Source organism: Diadema antillarum, unplaced genomic scaffold, assembly GCF_040938485.1.
Source record: "Diadema antillarum isolate AM-2024a unplaced genomic scaffold, OU_Dant_1.0 seq00000642_RagTag, whole genome shotgun sequence".
Classification (NCBI taxonomy): domain Eukaryota; kingdom Metazoa; phylum Echinodermata; class Echinoidea; order Diadematoida; family Diadematidae; genus Diadema; species Diadema antillarum.
Window position 1 is genome coordinate 351,417 of NW_027271556.1, and position 20,077 is coordinate 371,493.

Consider the following 20,077-nt stretch of genomic DNA (forward strand, 5'->3'; position numbering starts at 1 on the left):
CTACGTTTGCTTTTTCTACATTATGTATTGCAATTTTAAGAACAAAATTTATCATCATTATAGACACGTCATCATTATTCTGCAATGGTACTGACTTCTTCTATACGCTCACCTCTAAATACTCATATCGCAACTTGATGTAAAAATAGACAAGATTAAAATTTTAAAGGTTCATTGGCAATATGGCAATGTGAGTTTTTTTTAAATCACTCTAACAGGTATTGAAAGTACTTTATTTAAGAGATTGAAAAAAAATGATGAATTATTTGATATTCAAATTTTATTATGTAAGTGTTATTGTTTTAAAGATAAAGCTGCTATAATTCATGATGTCGAGGATTTACTGTGTGAAAATCCCCAAGTTGTGTTACTAAAGCAGTGTGTGAATCACCTATATTTCGTGTATGCGATCTGTTGAATGACGTAGTATGCGTTGTGAGAGAAGAGAGACAGACAGTCTTCCTCAAGATACCCGCCAGGCTCACAATAAACACACAACAGGAATGATGCATTCATTATCCATGTCGTGTAACCATGGCAACCCAGCAATGTAGTGATACTTTGCAGACGCACATTTCATCACAATATGACAAATTTTCTCGCTCTTTGTCTGACTCGCCTCATATTTTGGCGAGTTTTCGAAGTTGAGATATTTGTCATACCTCACGTAGCAATCGGGCATCATTGCATGCGTTCTGAAGCAAAAACCCATTTTGAGAAAATCAACTACATTTAATTGCTATTTTTTCAAAGGTTTCTACACCTCCTCAATCGATAGTACAGACTTGGAAATCATAATAAGAGCGTGTTTTAATGTGTTTGTAGAAATCGGCTTGTATAGGGTGGATAGGTAATTGATATGAATTTTGGTTTGTTATCAAGAGGGATCGTCAACCGAAAAGTATATGATCGTAATTCATTCTGATATTTTTTTTTTTGCAATTTATCGTGATTGAAAGAAATGCAGTGTCCAGCAGGATTTTTCCACAGAAATACCCACAATTACTATACATGACCCTTATTTCACGTTATCATTTTGTTGCTTTCCGAATTCTCCGTTTCATCACGACTATCAAAGGGGAATGTATACCAAATGAGTAGTAGAGCACACCAGCGAAGTTTCGAGGAAAATCGAGATTACGACATTTTTTGACGTCAAGCTTGGAAAATGATGCAAAGAAAATAGACAGATAATTCCACGAAATTAATTTTTCAATGAAATCACACATTTTTTAATTGCTGCTCACATACGTTAGGGTAATAATAATATTATTATTCCGCCTGCTTTCTGAAATGAGGTATATGACAAGTGCTCTTTCATTATGCTAGAACAGTGAAAATATATTACTTTTTTCTTTATATTTTCTTTGTATCGTTGTCCATGCGTGATGTCACGAAATGTTGAAGTCTTCTCATTCAGCGATTGGGGCACCGAAACTTGAAAAATGCATAACTTTTAAAGGGATTATCTGAATTTCTTCAAACTTCGCTGATGTGTTCTACTGATATACTGCTGAATTTCCCTCAATCCACTTGTATTTCGATTTTATTCTTCTTTAAAAGTCGACGTCTTGAATTGTGAATGAAGGCATGCTATCAGAGACCAAAGTTCAATTGAGTCTCTTCCATTGGACCTATACAGTAAATAATCACAAAAAGTCTACCGCCTCGTCTCACGTAATATGGTGCAATATGTGCACTGGATTTATATGTAGGGGCTAAGGAACTTCTACAAACAGGACTTTTCAGTTACTTCTCGTCCATGAAGAAAAATCAACCCTTTCATTTCACTGTACTAGTACTTTGTTGACAACAAAAGTAAAACACCGTGTAGTGCACATATTACATATTTCCTGTGCGTTTAGTGCATCGTGCTGTACAGTAATTTCTCGTCAAAATAGAACATAAAAGCAACGTATGTACTTTCTCCTTCTCAGCGGTGTTCCGTGTTGAGAAGAGTGCTGCATGAAATGTGACTCCAATGACCTTTCGGCTTCGTTAATCAATTCTTTGTCTTGAAGTAATAAAACGTAATGAAACAAAGAATAAACAGTTCGTGCAGTAGCCATGAGAATTTAAGTGTCACAGACAGGTATACGCCACTTCCGTTTGTTTACACAATATTATTGGACCCTGGTAATGGCAAATATGATATGTATGTTTTGTTTTCGGGGGGGGGGGGGAGGGTTCTCTTCAACCCATTTTCGCGCGCTCTCCTTTTGTTTTCTTCTGTCTTTTTCTTTCTTGGTAGTGTCTGTCTCTCCTCCCACCCCCCCCCCCCCTTCTCTCTTGCTTGCTCAAGACCGAATATATGATACGTCGTGTCCACGCTTCTCTTGCAACAGCGCTGAGAAAAGTCGTACCAACGTCAACAGATCGTAAGACGTCCACATAGCTTGCCATCGAACTTTTCGCCGCCCTGCATGAGAGCATACATAATATCCTGGGTATCCATCACAGTGCCTGCACACAGCACAGGTGACATCAAACCAAGAGTTCGTGAAGACACAGACTGCATTTCACCTGCATTCTTGTAACAGCCTATATCTGTCACGGTCATGTCGGCACCAGACGACACCAGCGACAAGCGGGCTCGCTTGTACTTCATCTGCATACCCCGCAGTGGTTCCACGTCCATACTCAAATGTCTAAGCTTCTTCGACGAGAGCGAAGTCTGGTTCGAGCCCTTTGTCGTCTGCCGTATCGTGATGAGGGAGTACGGTTGGACCACGGGCAAGTCACTCTCGACCGACTGGGACGAAGCACTGTCCGACGAATTCGACAGAGCTGCAGCCGCCATGCAAACCACCAACCAACTTCCACCCAGTAGCGGGAAACGTTTTGCGTGAGTATAAAGTATGACGGAGGAAGTGTTTTAGGTAGAGAAGTGGCCTCATCACATTTACATTATGTATATATAATCATATCATATACGTTTGCATCAATTCATTGTGTGCTTGTGGTCAAGGTTTACGAAGAAGCGCCACTGTATTTGGGCCAAGACGGCAGGTTTGAAAGCATAATGTAGTGTGCCCTGATACGATCGCTTGTGTTTCTTCTCACCTCTCGGTTTGCATTCACCTATAATAACAACTTTCACAGCTTTTTCCGATCGTCGCTAAACTTTCTGTACCATGATACGGGGATGGGGGGGGGGGGGGGTTAGTTGATGGCAGTGATTGCTGCTTTTTCGACATATTCAAATAGTAATATTCCTACTCAATGTCAATTTATAGCACCATCTGAAAATGGTGTCTGGATTCCTTACATATTGTGTCAGTCCAGTTTGATTCTCACTGTGTGTGTAGTTGAATGGAATATAGAGCGACACACTGTAGGTTTGTGCGATCGTGTAAATGTACGCCCCTTGGTAGGGTGCGCTAGTGCTCTTTGCATTGCTTTCTTTTGTCAGACTTGTTGGACCTCGTTAGCCTAGAGGTCATAGTGGAGAGGTGATGAGCTCTGACACTGACGCTTTCGGGCTCTGGATAGTCTACCTCAGTCTATAATTTTTCCTGTCATTTTGAAATGATGGGCCTGTGGGGATGGGCTCTGGTAGGCGAACACATCTTCACGACCGTTTTTTGTTTTGTTTGTCTGTTTGTTTGTTTGTTTGTTTGTTTTTGTGCAGACCCCTCGGCCACAATCCCTTGGCTGAGGCAGAATGTAACTTCTCTGACTTATACCATTGAGGTACTTCGATAGCTCCGTGCTTTATAATTTCGGTCGAATACCTCATGGACGTATGTTTGCGTAAAAATCTTGATTTATCTTATAAGAAAAAAAAAACAGACCCTAGAGTCAAAGCTAAACTGCCAGTGGCTCTAGATCAGAGGTTTGTAGACCTACCTGTATTTGCAACGTTTCTCATGGGAGCCCTAAAGTCAAGTAAACTTTTACAGAATGACAAGTGATAATGTGATAATATCCAAGCACACTCTCTCACATGCACGCACACACACACTCACAGACACACACACACATAATATCACATATATAAACTTTTCAAGTACATATTTCTCATAGAATTTTTGGCTAAATGTTAACGTATTATATACCATATGAAAGGTAATTTAATTGGTTATGAATTTGGTAAGTCAATAAAAAGGGAAATTTTAAGCATGAGTGAAGATCTTTGTTTTTCTCTTTCAAGATACAAAAGTAAAAAATGCAAAAAATGAACAAATTGCCATTCATGCGTAAATCCTTTTCCATGAAACAATAAGAACAAAAGACAAATTACAAAAATGAAAACCATGAATTCAGTTGCAAAAATATACTTATGATCTCTATAATATCTTTGAAGCCCGAAATATCAATAAAGGCTTAAAATAATGGAGAAAAAGAAAGAATTTTCTGTCAAATCCAAATTCAAATGAAATGAGAGAAGAAGCAATATTGACAAAAACGGTAGGCTTTTTAATTGATTTCTCAAATTAGGAAAATTGTGAATTATATTCGGTTCTTGAATGCGTCTCATGAAATCTTAAATAACTAAAGTGAATGAATGAAATAGAGAAATTCTGTTCATTTAATCATCTTTGTGCCCTTACTCCCTATGTCATTTTAAGTTTGAGTTGTCAGAAAATTATTATTTCCCCCTTAAGTTTCTCCCTTTAATTTTGTTTGAAATTATAAAGAGATAAAGGGAACGAAAAATTATTTTTGCTATTTCATTCATGTCTCTCATTGTGTTAAACTGGTCTTTTGTTAGCACTGTTATCTTATTTGCAAATAAAAGACAAAATGTCAACTTTTGCACTTTTTACTTTTGTGTCTTGGAGGACAAAAACCGAACGTGTTCACTCAAGCGTAAAGTTCCGCTAAATATTGACCCACTATAGGTTGATAGCCAATTAAATTACCGTTAATATGGTGTATGATACATTGGTTTGATAAAAATCTTCTATGAAAATTATGAACTCGAAAAAGTGTTTACTTTCTTCTTATTTTTTTACTGAGTGTATATGTTATAATGAATATGATTATGATATACGTGTGACAAAGTTACTCTTTCTAATCTGGATCTTTTTCTAAACTTGATATTTTGTTGTTTTCACCACAGGTTTTCTGAAGTGAAGCGAGCCATCGACGATTCCTCCAAGAAAGTCGTGATCGTTAAAGATATGTCGACATCGTTTTACAAGCGCTTGCAGTATTTGCCGTCCAAAGCTTCGGGCTTCAAGTTCGTCTTCATCATCAGAGATCCGTATCGTGCCATCTCATCCTTCAGAAAGGCGTCAATTGGTGCGTGGAGGAAGCTGGGCAAGTTCCATGGCGAGGACAAGGATTTCGATCTGCAGGTCGACGACCCTTACTACGCCAGTCAGCGCACCTGTTACGAGAAACTGCACACGGTATGGCAGCACGTGCGGAAAGAACTAGACCCCAACCCGCTGGTCATCGACACGGAGGACTTCTTAGCGAGTCCTGAGCCATTTCTGCAGAAGATCTGCGCAGAAGCCGGCCTGCCTTACCACGAGGGACTTCTCCGGTGGGACGCGTCCACGGATCCAATCATGAAATGGAAGAATCCCGGTGGCGTGACCCAGATGATGGACAACAGTCTGTCCGACTTCCACGGGACGGCGATCACCAGCTCGTGCTTCATTCCGAGATCGTCGAGCAGGCCTAGGCCTGAGAGATCCAGTCTGACTGAGGATGTACTCTCAGCCGTCGATCGGGGGATGAAATTCTACGAGGAAGTCTACCAAAGTAGATTTACTCCGTAAAGCAAGTTAAACATCAATCCTGATCGATCTCGAGCGATTACTACGAAGATCATTTTTTTTTAATATTCTCCCTCTTCCGGTCTCTCAATTAAAAATGCATAATTCATTGCTGGATATAAGGGACTGCAATATTTTGTTTGTTGTCGACTTACAATGATTTAGAGCGTATGCTTGTTTCACAAAATGCGTATTTGGGCGTTTCGATTTGTACAGTTACCAATGTATCTTGTTTGTCATGCCAAATGAGAACATCTTACATGTACATAATGTAAAAGGGATTAAAAATTATGTCAGTACTGGATTAGAGTCAATCAACTCTTACACCACTCCCCCTCCCCCCCCCCCCCCCCCCGCAAAAGGTTTGGGGAGAAGAAGGAGAAGAAGAAAAAGGCAAACTTGAGAGGTGCACAACACACAAACTGTATAAGTCATACATTAATTGGAAAACTCCAGCAAAGTCTGAGATCCGAGTTTCAACAGAAAATTCCGACAAACGATTCAGAAAACAAGAATTTAGGACGGCAGTTTTAAACAAAAGTTTGAAAAAAATTTGAAATTTGTATTACAATTTTTTTGTCGAGTACATCCGGCATTCTCGATTTATACACAACAACAACATCAAACATAATCCCATCTTAAAGGAGGCAAAAAAGAAAAGTTACTTTCTGGACTTTTTATTTCTTTCTTTTTTATGTAGACAGTACTATATTTTTGCATAATAAATCTCCAACCATAGCTTGCTATACGTGTTCAGTCTTTGACAGTGACATTTAAAGAAGAAGTCTCGAAATTGTCAACAGGGTGAGGTTTTCTTAATGAAATGACTCACGATCGCTCGTTAATTCAAACAAAACTCAATAACCCTCTGATGTGGAAGTGTATATAGGAATAACGTTTTCTTTTCCCATATATAGGGTACCTAGCCATGTAATGGATCATGACCGTGTGACCTATAGGAATGTTTGCATTTTGTAAGGATGTTTGTTGTTGTCGTTGTTGTTTTTAACTAACAGTAATGTGACTATGTTGCGGCTGAAAATGGAATACAAGACATATATTAGAGTCTGCCAAAACACTTGTGTCTTGTTAGATTATTCTCGATTAGCTGACAGAACTGAGCCTTGACTAATCTTCTGAAATAGCAGCGCCCATTATATTATTTAGACTTGCTCTTTTGTCCTATATTCTTGTTCAAAGTCAGTGTACGTTTGCGCCTGTTTGCTTTATTATTACAAATTTTACGAGGAAAGTTTACCATCATTATAGACACGTCATCAGTATTCTGCAATGGTACTAACATTTTCTATACGGTCACATCTAAAAACTCATGTCACGACTTGATGTAAAAATAGACAAGATTAAAACTTTAAAGGTTCATATTATGGCAATGTGAGATTTCTTAAAATTACTCTTCCAGGTATTGAAAGTACATGTACTACATTTAAGAGATTGAAAAATACATTAAGAATTATTTGATATTCAAATTTTATTATGAAAGTTTTATTGTTTTAAAGATAAAGGCGCTATAATTCATGATGTCGAGAATGATTGTGTGACAATCTCCAAGTTGTGTTATTAAAGCAGTATGTGAAACACCTATATGCTGTGTATGTTATCCATATCGTGTAACCATGGTAACCTAGCAGTGTAGTGATAAGAATATTACTAGATTCACTTCGAAGACTCAATTTCATCATAATATGACAAATTTTCACACTCTGTGTTTGACTCACGTCATGTTTGGCGAGTTTGAGAGTCTGCCAAAACTCTGCTTTCTTTTTTAATTCTCCTTAATTAGCTGACAGAACTGAGCCTTAACCTGTCTTCTCTAATAGTAATGCCCGCTACGTAATGCACATTTGTTCTTCTGTTCTATGTTCTTGTTCAAAATCAGTGTATACGTTTCTGTTTGTTTGCTTTATTCTACATTATGTATTGCAAACTTTAAGAACAAAGTTTACCATCATTATAGACACGTTATCATTATTCTGCAATGGTACTGACATCCTTCTATACGCTCACCTCTAAAAACCCATTATTAATTTACAATTTTAAAGGCTCGTGGTAATGTGGCAATGTGAGCTATTTGAAATTACTCTAAACAGAAATTGAAAGTACTTTATTTGAGAGATTGGAAAACAAATTAATGAAGAATTGTTTGATATTCAAATTTTATTATGAAAGTTTAATTGTTTAAAAGATAAAGGCGCTATAATTCATTGTGTCGAGAATAATTGTGTGACAATCTCCAAGTTGTGTTATTAAAGCGGTATGTGAATCACCTATATGCTGTGTATGTGATCTGTTGGATAACATAGTATGTGTTGTGTGAGAAGAGAGACAGACAGCTTTCCTCAAGATATCCACCAGGCTCACAATAAACACACAACAGGATGATGTATTGACAATCCATATCGTGTAACCATGGCAACCCGGCAGTATAGTGATCAATAAGAATATTGCTAGGTTTACTTCGAACACTCAATTTCATCACAATATGACAAATTTTCACACTCTGTGTTTGACTCGCGTCATGTTTGGCGAGTTTTGAGAGCCTGCCAAAACTCCCCTTTCTTGTTTAATTCTCATTAATTAGGTGACAGAACTGAGTCTTGGCCATTCTTCTGAAATAGTAATGCCAAGTATGCAAAGTGGATTTGTTCTTTTGTTCTATATTCTTGTTCAAAATGTGTGTATGTTTGTGCTAGTTTGCTTTATTACAAACTTTAAGAAGAAAGTTTACCATCATTATAGACACGTCATCATTATTCTGCAATGGTACTGACATTTTCTATACGGTCACATCTAAAAACTCATGTCACGACTTGATGTAAAAATAGACAAGATTAAAACTTTAAAGGTTCATATTATGGCAATGTGAGATTTCTTAAAATTACTCTCCCAGGTATTGAAAGTACATGTACTACATTTAAGAGATTGAAAAATACATGAAGAATTATTTGATATTCAAATTTTATTATGAAAGTTTTATTGTTTTAAAGATAAAGTTGCTATAATTCATGATGTCGAGAATAATTGTGTGACAATCTCCAAGTTGTGTTATTAAAGCGGTATGTGAATCACCTATATGCTGTGTATGTGATCTGTTGGATAACATAGTATGTGTTGTGTGAGAAGAGAGACAGACAGCTTTCCTCAAGATATCCACCAGGCTCACAATAAACACACAACAGGATGATGTATTGACAATCCATATCGTGTAACCATGGCAACCCGGCAGTGTAGTAATCAATAAGAATATTGCTAGGTTTACTTCGAACACTCAATTTCATCACAATATGACAAATTTTCACACTCTGTGTTTGACTCGCGTCATGTTTGGCGAGTTTTGAGAGCCTGCCAAAACTCCCCTTTCTTGTTTAATTCTCATTAATTAGGTGACAGAACTGAGTCTTGGCCATTCTTCTGAAATAGTAATGCCAAGTATGCAAAGTGGATTTGTTCTTTTGTTCTATATTCTTGTTCAAAATGTGTGTATGTTTGTGCTAGTTTGCTTTATTACAAACTTTAAGAAGAAAGTTTACCATCATTATAGACACGTCATCATTATTCTGCAATGGTACTGACATTTTCTATACGGTCACATCTAAAAACTCATGTCACGACTTGATGTAAAAATAGACAAGATTAAAACTTTAAAGGTTCATATTATGGCAATGTGAGATTTCTTAAAATTACTCTCCCAGGTATTGAAAGTACATGTACTACATTTAAGAGATTGAAAAATACATGAAGAATTATTTGATATTCAAATTTTATTATGAAAGTTTTATTGTTTTAAAGATAAAGTTGCTATAATTCATGATGTCGAGAATAATTGTGTGACAATCTCCAAGTTGTGTTATTAAAGCGGTATGTGAATCACCTATATGCTGTGTATGTGATCTGTTGGATAACATAGTATGTGTTGTGTGAGAAGAGAGACAGACAGCTTTCCTCAAGATATCCACCAGGCTCACAATAAACACACAACAGGATGATGTATTGACAATCCATATCGTGTAACCATGGCAACCCGGCAGTATAGTGATCAATAAGAATATTGCTAGGTTTACTTCGAACACTCAATTTCATCACAATATGACAAATTTTCACACTCTGTGTTTGACTTGCGTCATGTTTGGCGAGTTTTGAGAGCCTGCCAAAACTCCCCTTTCTTGTTTAATTCTCATTAATTAGGTGACAGAACTGAGTCTTGGCCATTCTTCTGAAATAGTAATGCCAAGTATGCAAAGTGGATTTGTTCTTTTGTTCTATATTCTTGTTCAAAATGTGTGTATGTTTGTGCTAGTTTGCTTTATTACAAACTTTAAGAAGAAAGTTTACCATCATTATAGACACGTCATCATTATTCTGCGATGGTATACTGACATTTTCTATACGGTCACATCTAAAAACTCATGTCACAACTTGATGTAAAAATAGACAAGATTAAAACTTTAAAGGTACATATTATGGCAATGCGAGATTTCTTAATACTCTTCCAGGTATAGTACTACATTTAAGAGATTTAAAAACAAATGAAGAATTATTTGATATTCAAATTTTATTATGAAAGTTTGATTGTTTTAAAGATAAAGTTGCTATAATTCATTATGTCGAGAATAATTGTGTGACAATCTCCAAGTTGTGTTATTAAAGCAGTATGCGAAACACCTATATGCTGTGTATGTTATCTGTTGTACAACATAGTATGTGTTGTGTGAGAATAGAAACCAACAGCTTTCCTTAAGATAACAGCCAGGCTCACAATATACACACAACAGGAATGGTGTATCGACTATCCGTATCTGGTAAACATGGCAAACCAGCAGTGTAGTGATACATTGAAGACGCACATTTTTTGATATTTCATCACAATATGACAAATTTTCACACTGTTAGTTTGACTCGCCTCATGTTTTTAGCAAGTTTTCCGAAGTTGAGATATTTGACGTACATCATGTAGCAATCGGGCATCATTGCATTCGTTCTGAAGCGAAAATCCGTTCTGATAAATTGAACTACAATATCTAATTGCTATTTTTCAAAGGTTTCCACACATCCTCAATATTGATAGTACAGAATTTGAACGATAAGAACAGCGTGTTTTAATATGCTTGCAGAAGTCCGCCTGTGTTAGGGTGTATAGGTGATTGATATAAATTTTATGAGTCCAATATGAGCTCCCTCGTGGAGACTTCCATGAGCTCCCTCGCGGAGACTTACAATATGAGCTCCCTCGTGGAGACATTATGAGCTCCCTTGCGGAGACTTCAAATATGAGCTCACTCGTGGAGACGTTATGAGCTCCCTCGTGAAGACTTCTATGAGATCCCTTGCGGAGACTTCATGAGCTCCCTCGTGGAGACGTTATGAGCTCCCTCGTGGAGACTTCTGTGAGCTCCCTTGCGGAAACTTCAAATATGAGCTCCCTCGTGGAGACGTTATGAGCTCCTTCGTGGAGACTTTATGAGCTCCTTCGCGGAGACATCATTATGGTATATTTGATATTCGTGTTTGATATCTTTAAGCTTTTCTGTCTGATTTATGTCAGTATGTCTGGGGCAAATTATTTGTTGTATAAGCCCGCTTTTCTCTCTCTCTTTTTCCAATAAAACACAACAAATAAATTTTAGTTTGTTATCAAGAGGGATCGTCAACAGAAAAGTACATGATTGTAATTTATTCTTCTTCTTTTTTTCAATTTGTATTGATCAAAAGAAAAGCAATGTCCACCAAGATTTACCACAAAGTAATTCCTACGATTGCTATACATGGCCCTTTCACGTTATCACGTTGCTTTCTTCATCATTTCCGACCTCTTCATTTTATCATGAAATTTACCACCAAATACGACGTGATGAGGCAATATTAGTATACACACATAAAACACACATCAGCGAGGTTAAGGTTGAGAAAAATCGAGACTACAACATTTTGTGACGTCATGCATGGGCAATGATGTCAAGAAAATAAAAAATTAATTCCACAAAACTTCATTTTTCAATGTTATTACACATCCCTTCGACTTGTTGTTGACAGACGTTAAAGGTAATATCATTCCCCCTGTTTTTGAAAAAAGGTAGAACAAGCGCTCTTCATTACGCTAGAAAAGTGAAAATATATTACATTTTCTTTATATTTTCTTTGTATCGTTGTCCGTGATGTCACAAAATGTTGTAGTCTCTTCATTCAGCGATGGGGGCACCAAATCTTGAAAAATGCATAACTTTTAAACGGATCGTCTGATTTTCTTCAACGTTTGCTGATGTATCCTACTGATACTGCTGTATTTCCCTCAATCCACAGTATATATTCGAATTTCATTCTCCTTTAGAAGTCGACGTCTTGAATTGTGAATGAAGGCATGTTATCAGAGAGCAAAGTTCAATTGAGTCTTTTCCGTCCAAACGACGTACAGTAAACAATCACAAAACGTCTTTGCAACCGCCTCGTCTCACGTAATATGGTGCAATGCGCACTATGGATGTGGGCAAGGTTAAGGGACTTGCGAGCATGTCTTTTCAGTTAATTCTAGTCCGTGAAGAACGATAACCATTCAAATTTATTTCATTGTACTAGTACTTTGGTGAAAATAGATAGATAAAACGCCGTGCAGTGAACTTCGGTATAATCTTTCCTGTACGTTTTATGCATTGTGCTGTAAAGTAATTTCTCTTCAAAAGAAAACGAAAAAGCAACGTATATTTCCTCCTCATTGGTGTTCTGTGGTGAGAAGCGTGAGTGCTATAAAAATGTGACTCCATATTGTTCGGCTTTGTTAATTGATGCTAACCACGAATTGTGATACAAAAAAGAACCCTTTGTCTTCAAGTTCATAACAATTCAAAATGTAATGAAACACAGAATGAGGAGTCGGCGTTCAGTAGCTACGAGAAAAGTTCGCCCCTAATGTCAAAGACAGATATATGCTACTTCCGTTTGTTTAGTGATTGGACTCTGAGAATAGCAAATATGATATTATTTTTTGCTTTCAACCGGGGGGGGGGGGGGTATCTTCAACCCATTTTCGAGCATTCTCCTTTTGTTTTCTTCTTTCTTTTTCGTTAACGTACGTCGTGTCCAAGCCACTCTTGCAACAGCGCTGAGAAAAGTCGTACCAACGTCAGCAGAACGTAAGACATCCACACACCTTGCGATCAAGCTTTTCGCCGCCCTCCATGAGAGCATATAACCTGGGTCTCCAGTGCCTGTACACTGCACAGGTAACATCAAGTCCGAGTTCGTGAAGACACCGGCATTTCACCTACATTTCTGTAATAGCCTATATCTGCCACGATCATGTCGGCACCAGACGACACCAGCAACAAGCGGGCTCGCTTGTACTTCATCTGCATACCCCGCAGTGGTTCCACGTCGATACTCAAATGTCTGAGCTTCTTCGACGAGAGCGAGGTCTGGTTCGAGCCCTTTGTCATCTGCCGCATCGTGATGAGGGAATACGGTTGGACCACGGGCAAGTCGCTCCCGACCGACTGGGACGAGACACTGTCCGACGAATTCGACAGAGCCGCAGCCGCCATGCAAGCCTCCAATCAGCTTCCACCCACAGGCGGGAAGCGTTTTGCGTGAGTAGGCCTAGAGTCTAACTGGAAGTGTTTCAGGCAAAGATATTACCTCATTAAATTCTCCTTTACATGATTGTTATCATGAACACATCATATACTTATTTATACAGACGTTTATATCTTCATTTTGTGTTTAATTGTATTTAAGACATTGTAAGAAACGCCATGTGCCAAGACGGCCGGTTGAAAGCACAATGCACAATGCCCTGACAAGATCGTTTGAATTTTATTGACATTTAAATGAGAACAACTTTCGCAGCTTATTCTGATTTTGCTGAACTTTCAGTACAGTAATTATGGGTAAACTCTAAACTCGGACACTTGTGATGCGCGCACTGGGGGCCGGGTTTACCCTGCCATAACTACGGTACCATAATAGGGGGAGGGGGTTAGAGATTGCTTACTAGTATTTTCGGCATATTCAAATAGTACTATTCCTCCTTAATGTCAATTTGAAGGATTGTCTGAAAATGGTGCCTAGATTCGGAGCAATGTGTGTCAGTCAAGTTTGATTCTCACTGTATAGTGTGAACTGTTCGAGCTATACACTGTGGGTTTTTGCGATCGTAAAAAAAAGGATGTGGTAGCGTGCTATGTCATTGCTTTCTTCTGTCAGTCTTGTTGGACCTCGTTAAGCTATAGGGGTCAGGGAAAAGGTGATGAGTTCTGACATTGTCGCCTTGAGGCTCCTGATATCCTATCTCATCAGGGAGGTGAGACTCGTCTCACCTCACGATCTCATCAGTCATGTCCTGTCGTAAGGAAATGATGGGCTTTAGCAATTGTAGGTGAACAAACCGTCTTTGTAATTTCTCATGCCAACCCCTGGCTATAACTCCTTGGCTGTAGCATGAGTGTAACCTCTCCGACTTTCCTTTGGGTCGAATACCACACGAAGGTGTGGTTGCATAAGGGATAGCGATTTACTTCAAAAAAAGGAGTCTGGTGTGAAATATAAACTGTCAAAGGCTCTGTTACAGATATACATGTATGTATTGAAAGCGTTTCTCGCGGAGTTGTTTTAAAATGGGTACATTAAATAAAATTTTTGCAGAAGGACAAGACTAGTGATAATGTGATTGTATCCAAGCAAACACTCTCACACAAATGCAAACACACGAACACACATACATACACAAACACACACACACACACACACACACACACACACACACACATACACACACACACACACACACACACATAATTATGTCTTACAATAGGTATGATTATGACATACTCCAGTATGTGTGGCGACGCCAGGGTCGCGTCAGCCTTCACTTGTGCCATACACAGACAATACAGAAATAGTTAGATGGCATCATGCCATACATTCCCATGCTGAGGATCAACGTACATCACTCTTTCAAATTTGCCATGATTATATTTCATTGTTCTCACCACAGGTTTTCTGAAGTGAAACGAGCCATCGACGATTCCTCCAAGAAAGTCGTGATCGTCAAGGACATGGCGACATCGTTTTACAAGCGCTTGCAGTATTTGCCGTCCAAAGCTTCGGGCTTCAAGTTCGTCTTCATCATCAGAGATCCATATCGAGCCATCTCATCCTTCAGGAAGGCGTCGATTGGCTCGTGGAGGAAGCTGGACAAGTTCCACGGCGAGGACAAGGACTTCGATCTGCAGGTCGACGACCCTTACTACGCCAGTCAGCGCACCTGTTACGAGAAACTGCACGCGGTATGGCAACACGTTAGGAAAGAACTAGACCCCGACCCGCTGGTCATCGACACGGAGGACTTCTTAGCTAATCCTAAGCCGTTTCTGCAGAAGATCTGTGCAGAAGCCGGCCTGCCTTACCACGAGGGACTTCTCCGGTGGGACGCGTCCACGGATCCAATCATGAAATGGAAGAATCCTGGTGGCGTGACCCAGATGATGGACAACAGTCTGTCCGACTTCCACGGGACGGCGATCACCAGCTCGTGCTTCATTCCGAGATCGTCGAGCAGGCCTAGGCCTGAGAGGTCCAGTCTGACCGAGGACGTACTCTCAGCCGTCGATCGGGGGATGAAATTCTACGAGGAAGTCTACCAAAGTAGATTTACTCCTTAAAGCAAGTTAATTATCAATCCTGCTCGATCACGATCGATTACTACAAAGATCATTTTTTAAATATTCTCTCTCTTCCAGTTTCAAATTTTCTGTCAATCAAAAAACTAATAATTCATTTGTGGATATAGGAAACTGTGGTAGTTTGTTTGCTGTCGACTTGCAATGATTTAGGGTCAATGCTTGTTTCACAAAATGCGTATTTGGGCGTTACGTTTTGTACAGTACGTTATCAATATACCTTTTGTTATGTCAAATGAGAACAAGTTACATGTACATAATGCAAGAGGGATTAAAAATTGCATCAACCCACGTCGATCATTGATCAGAGTCAATCAGCTATTTCTTTATCGAGTACAATCACCATTCTAGATATGTAAGCAGCAACAGGAAACACCAAACATAATCGATAAAAGGAGGCAAAAATGAGAGGTTGCTTTCTTGACTTTTTTCTTTCTTTCTTTGTTTAGGTAGACAGTACTACATCTTGCATATCTCCAACCATAGCTTGCTATGGCTGGAGCTTGTTCATTCTTTGATAGTGACATTTAAAAATGTCTCGAAATTGTCAACAGGGTGAGGTTTTAATAAAGAAATGACTCACAATCGCTCGTTGATTCAAACAAAAATCAATAAATCTCTAACGTGGAGGTTTACTGCGAATAACGTGTTCTTTTCCCATATAAGGCACCTACCGCTGTGACAAATTATGACTGTGTGACCTAGGAATGTATGTATTTTATTTGTTCGCTTTAATGTACAGGTTGCGGCTAAAAATATGATACAAGTCATATTTTATAGTCTGCCAAAATTTTATATTCTTGTTGAATTCTTCTTGATTAACTGACAGAACTGAGCCTTGACCAGTCTTCTGAAATAGTAACGCCTGTTATGTAGTGTAGATTTGTTCTTTGTTCTTGTTCAAAGTCAGTGTACGCTTTCGCTTGTTTGCTTTATTATTACAAACTTTAGGAAGAAAGTTTAGCATCATTAGAGACACGTCATCATTATTCTGCAATGGTGCTGCTTTAAATACGTGTGTTGTCTTGATGTAAAAATGGACAAGATTCAAATCTTGAAGGTCCATGAGCAATATGGCAGTGTGAGATTTTTTACTCGTAACAGGTACTAAAAGAACTTTATTTAAGAGGTTAAAAACAAATGAAGAATTATTTGATGCTTAATTCTTATTATCAAATGTAGTTGTTTTAAAGATAAAGCTGACATAATTCATGACGTCGAGAATTAATTGTGTGGACATCTTCAAGTTGTGTTATTAAAGCAGTAAGTGAAACACTTATATTCCGTGTAGGCCTATGCGATTTGTTGGATAACATAGTATGCGCTGTGTGAGAAGAGAGACAAACATCTTTCCTCAAGATACCAGCCAGGTTTACAATACACACACATTAGGAATGATGCACTGCCTATCCGTATCTTGTAACCATGGCAACCCAGCAGTGTAGTCATAAGAACATTACTAGATTTACCCTGAAGACGCACATTTCATCACAATAATGACAAAATTTCACTCTCTTTGTTTGACTGGCGTCATGTGTAGCGAGTTTTTCGAAGTTGAGATATTTGACATACATCATGTAGCAATCGGGCTTCGTTGCATCGACAGTATCGTTTGTGATCGATAAGGGCAAACGGCCTCTAGCAGAGTTGGTTCTGCGAAGGCGTAATCGCCCAGAGAAAGGGTCTTTCAGTTTCACGTCGAAGAAGAACAACCTTCATGTTTTCATATCAACCAAAGAGGTCCTTTCGGATTTCGCCCATAGGTTTCCAGAAATGAGAAAATCGAAGAGCCGGAAATGGAATCGTCTGCCTGGAGAAGTTTCGTTTGGTAATATTTATGCGCGCGGGAAGAGGTCCAGGGAAGCACAGGAAGAAAACAGCTGCTCTGCACGTTTCCCAGGATGCAACTTGACGTCCTTTCTTTTTGTCTCCTCATTCCTGTTTTGAAGCATATTATCTCATCATAAACACCCACGCTGCATACTGGGGGAAAGAAAACCGCCCACTCCCACAACAATTCGCAGAAAGGTGGATTTTGTCAACAGGTGTCATTTTCATATTCACTACAATTTCTACGAGAATTTACAGGAATTCTGAAAGAAGAGAGCAAATGCCAAACAAACACCGACAGTGTCCCAACGACTAGTTTCTCTGTTGATATTCATCTGATGTGAACCATTCTGTCAATTATCCAATGATTAACAGAAAACTTGACATACAACATGCAAGGGAACGTGTAAAAATACATAATTATGTGATCTGATCTCAGTGTATGATTATGCATGATGCATTTTTATGATGCATACATTGGATATCATCGACTGTAAGTGAGATTTGATGTTTGTGCTCGTACATTTTTTGTTGTTATTAGGTGATGTCAATATTTACACACTCATAGAAACATAGAGAGGTGAATAGAAAACTACAAAAATATTTTGATATAAATAGATACAGACATAATCATTATGACAAAATTATAGCATACATGTATCATCCGATATGTGTGTGTGTGTGTGTGTTGTGTGTACATATATATATATACATATATATATATATATATATATATATATATATATATATATATATATATATATATATATATATATATATGTGTGTGTGTGTGTGTGTGTGTGTGTGTTTATTCAAGTGTGAATAAAACCTGAATCCTGAGGGCTGAAGGCATAGGGGTGGGTTGGGGGTGCATGTTGGCGTTGTGAGGGTGTGTGTGTTTGTCGCAAATGGCCTCATTTTTTTCTTTTTTTTATGCCTCCTCCACGAAGTGGTGCCGGAGGCATTATGTTTTCGGGTTGTCCGTCCGTCCGTCCGTACGTCCGTCCGTTTTCGTTTACGCGATAACTTGAGTAATATTGACTTGAATTCTACCAAACTTGGTCCAAGTATAAAGTATGATGGGGCAATTAGTTGATAAGATTTTGGGTGAAATCTGCCAAAGGTCAAAGGTCAAGGTCAAATCATGAAATTGTATCCGTTTACGCGATAACTCAAGACTGGATCGAGCAAATTTAACCAAACTTGGTCCAAGGATGATATATGATGGGACAGTTAGTTGAGTAGATTTTAGGGACATTTGCAAGAGGTCAAAGGTCAAAAGGTCAAGGTCAAATGCTAAAAATGTTGCTATTTCCCCAATATCTGTGCAATGCCCCAAGGTATTTTCTTGAAACTTGGTGTAGACATGTACTACTGAAATGTACACGTACTAGTGAAATTGGAGTGAATTTTGAGTGAAGACGTTCATTTTCACTCATTTTGGAGTGACCTCAGGGATCACTCGAAGATTTTGGAGGGATCCCTGACGTCACTCTAAAACGAGTGAAAATGAACATTTTCACTCAAAATTCACTCAAAATTCACTCTAAATTCACTCTTTTTTGTATTCACTCCTTTAAGAGTGAATATTTTCACTCGATTTTTTTTAGAGAGTAAACTTATAAAAAGGTCCGTCAGAATTCAAGTAAAAATTCTCAATTCCCCAAATATGTGTACCTGCACTCTTCGACAATTATAGCAAACCCAGTTCAAGGAAAGTGAACATTCAAGTCATTTCTGACAAACCTGTCATATCAATATTTTGCAAGTTATGTGAAACTGTCATTGATCACACATTGTGAAGACATTACTATACGCCTATTGAGAGAATCATGCATTATGGCGGAGGCATCAGTCGCCATAGCGACATTTCTAGTTTTCTTTTTGGAAGCAATAAAATATGCTCCGTTTTGTTTTGAGCAAATTATCTATCATGTTCCCGTTTTGCGGGCTTTTTGCGAGAATATGTGTTAAAAAAAAACAAAAAGTGAATTTCGTTTCCTTGGTTAAAAGAATTACAATGTAAGTTTGACATTAGTTTGCACAATGTTGGTGTGACTGCATTTTGTCCTTATAGTGTAAGATTGACGTTATTTTGTACAATATTTGTGTATAATGCAGTTTGTCTTTGTATAATGTTTTGTTTTTGTTTCTGAGAACGTTTCTGTTTCTGTGATATGAAATTGAATGAAATTCGAATAAAGAATTATCAAAAAAGTGTGTGTGTGTGTGTTGGCGTTGTGTATGTGGTGTGTGTGTGTGCATACACTTGTGTGTTTTTCGCAAATGGAGTGTGATAATTGTGAACAGGGATGAGTAAACTGTTTTAGGTAGGTAGAGTGAGGGATGGGGAACTGGTGGTTAGGGTGGATTTAGGGACATGGGTTATTATTTTGATGTAATAATAAAAAAGGGATTTCGTTTTGATTAATTCAAGAATGCTTTGTGAGATTTTAGTTTGCTGAGGCTCTCTGCCATGCTATCCTTTCATTTGTCTATTTTGTACCATTAAGTAGGCTTGCATGTCATGCTGATTTTTCATTTGTATATCTTGTACGATGAAGCAGAAGCGTTTTTTTTTTTTTTTTCAGGTTGATTACGTTGATTTAGTTGAATATTTGTATTCGTTTCATTGTGAAAACTATGGTGACATCAAACGGGATTCCAATAAAAAAGAATCATTTTAAAAAGTGTTTCAGTTTGTTCAAAATTAACAAGAATTATGAGGGAGAGTTGATGATCTTCGTCTCAGTAGCCTCATTCATCTCATTCTCTCTTTTCTGACTCTCTCTCTCTCTCTCTCTCTCTCTCTCTTTCTCTCTTTCTGTTTAC

General features: G+C 38.2%; 2 protein-coding genes across 2 annotated transcripts; both read left to right on the plus strand.

Annotated features, from left to right (window-relative positions):
* Positions 1 to 2,558: 2,558 nt before the first annotated feature.
* LOC139736376 (uncharacterized) lies at positions 2,559 to 6,000 on the plus strand. The gene is made up of 2 exons (XM_071647131.1): positions 2,559 to 2,845; positions 5,066 to 6,000. The coding sequence occupies exons 1-2, from the start codon at positions 2,559 to 2,561 to the stop codon at positions 5,730 to 5,732; spliced, it is 954 nt and encodes a 317-aa protein (XP_071503232.1). The 3' UTR covers positions 5,733 to 6,000.
* A 7,037-nt stretch (positions 6,001 to 13,037) lies between these two features.
* On the plus strand, positions 13,038 to 15,397 carry LOC139736377 (uncharacterized). The gene is made up of 2 exons (XM_071647132.1): positions 13,038 to 13,324; positions 14,731 to 15,397. The coding sequence occupies exons 1-2, from the start codon at positions 13,038 to 13,040 to the stop codon at positions 15,395 to 15,397; spliced, it is 954 nt and encodes a 317-aa protein (XP_071503233.1).
* The last annotated feature ends 4,680 nt before the right edge of the window (positions 15,398 to 20,077 follow it).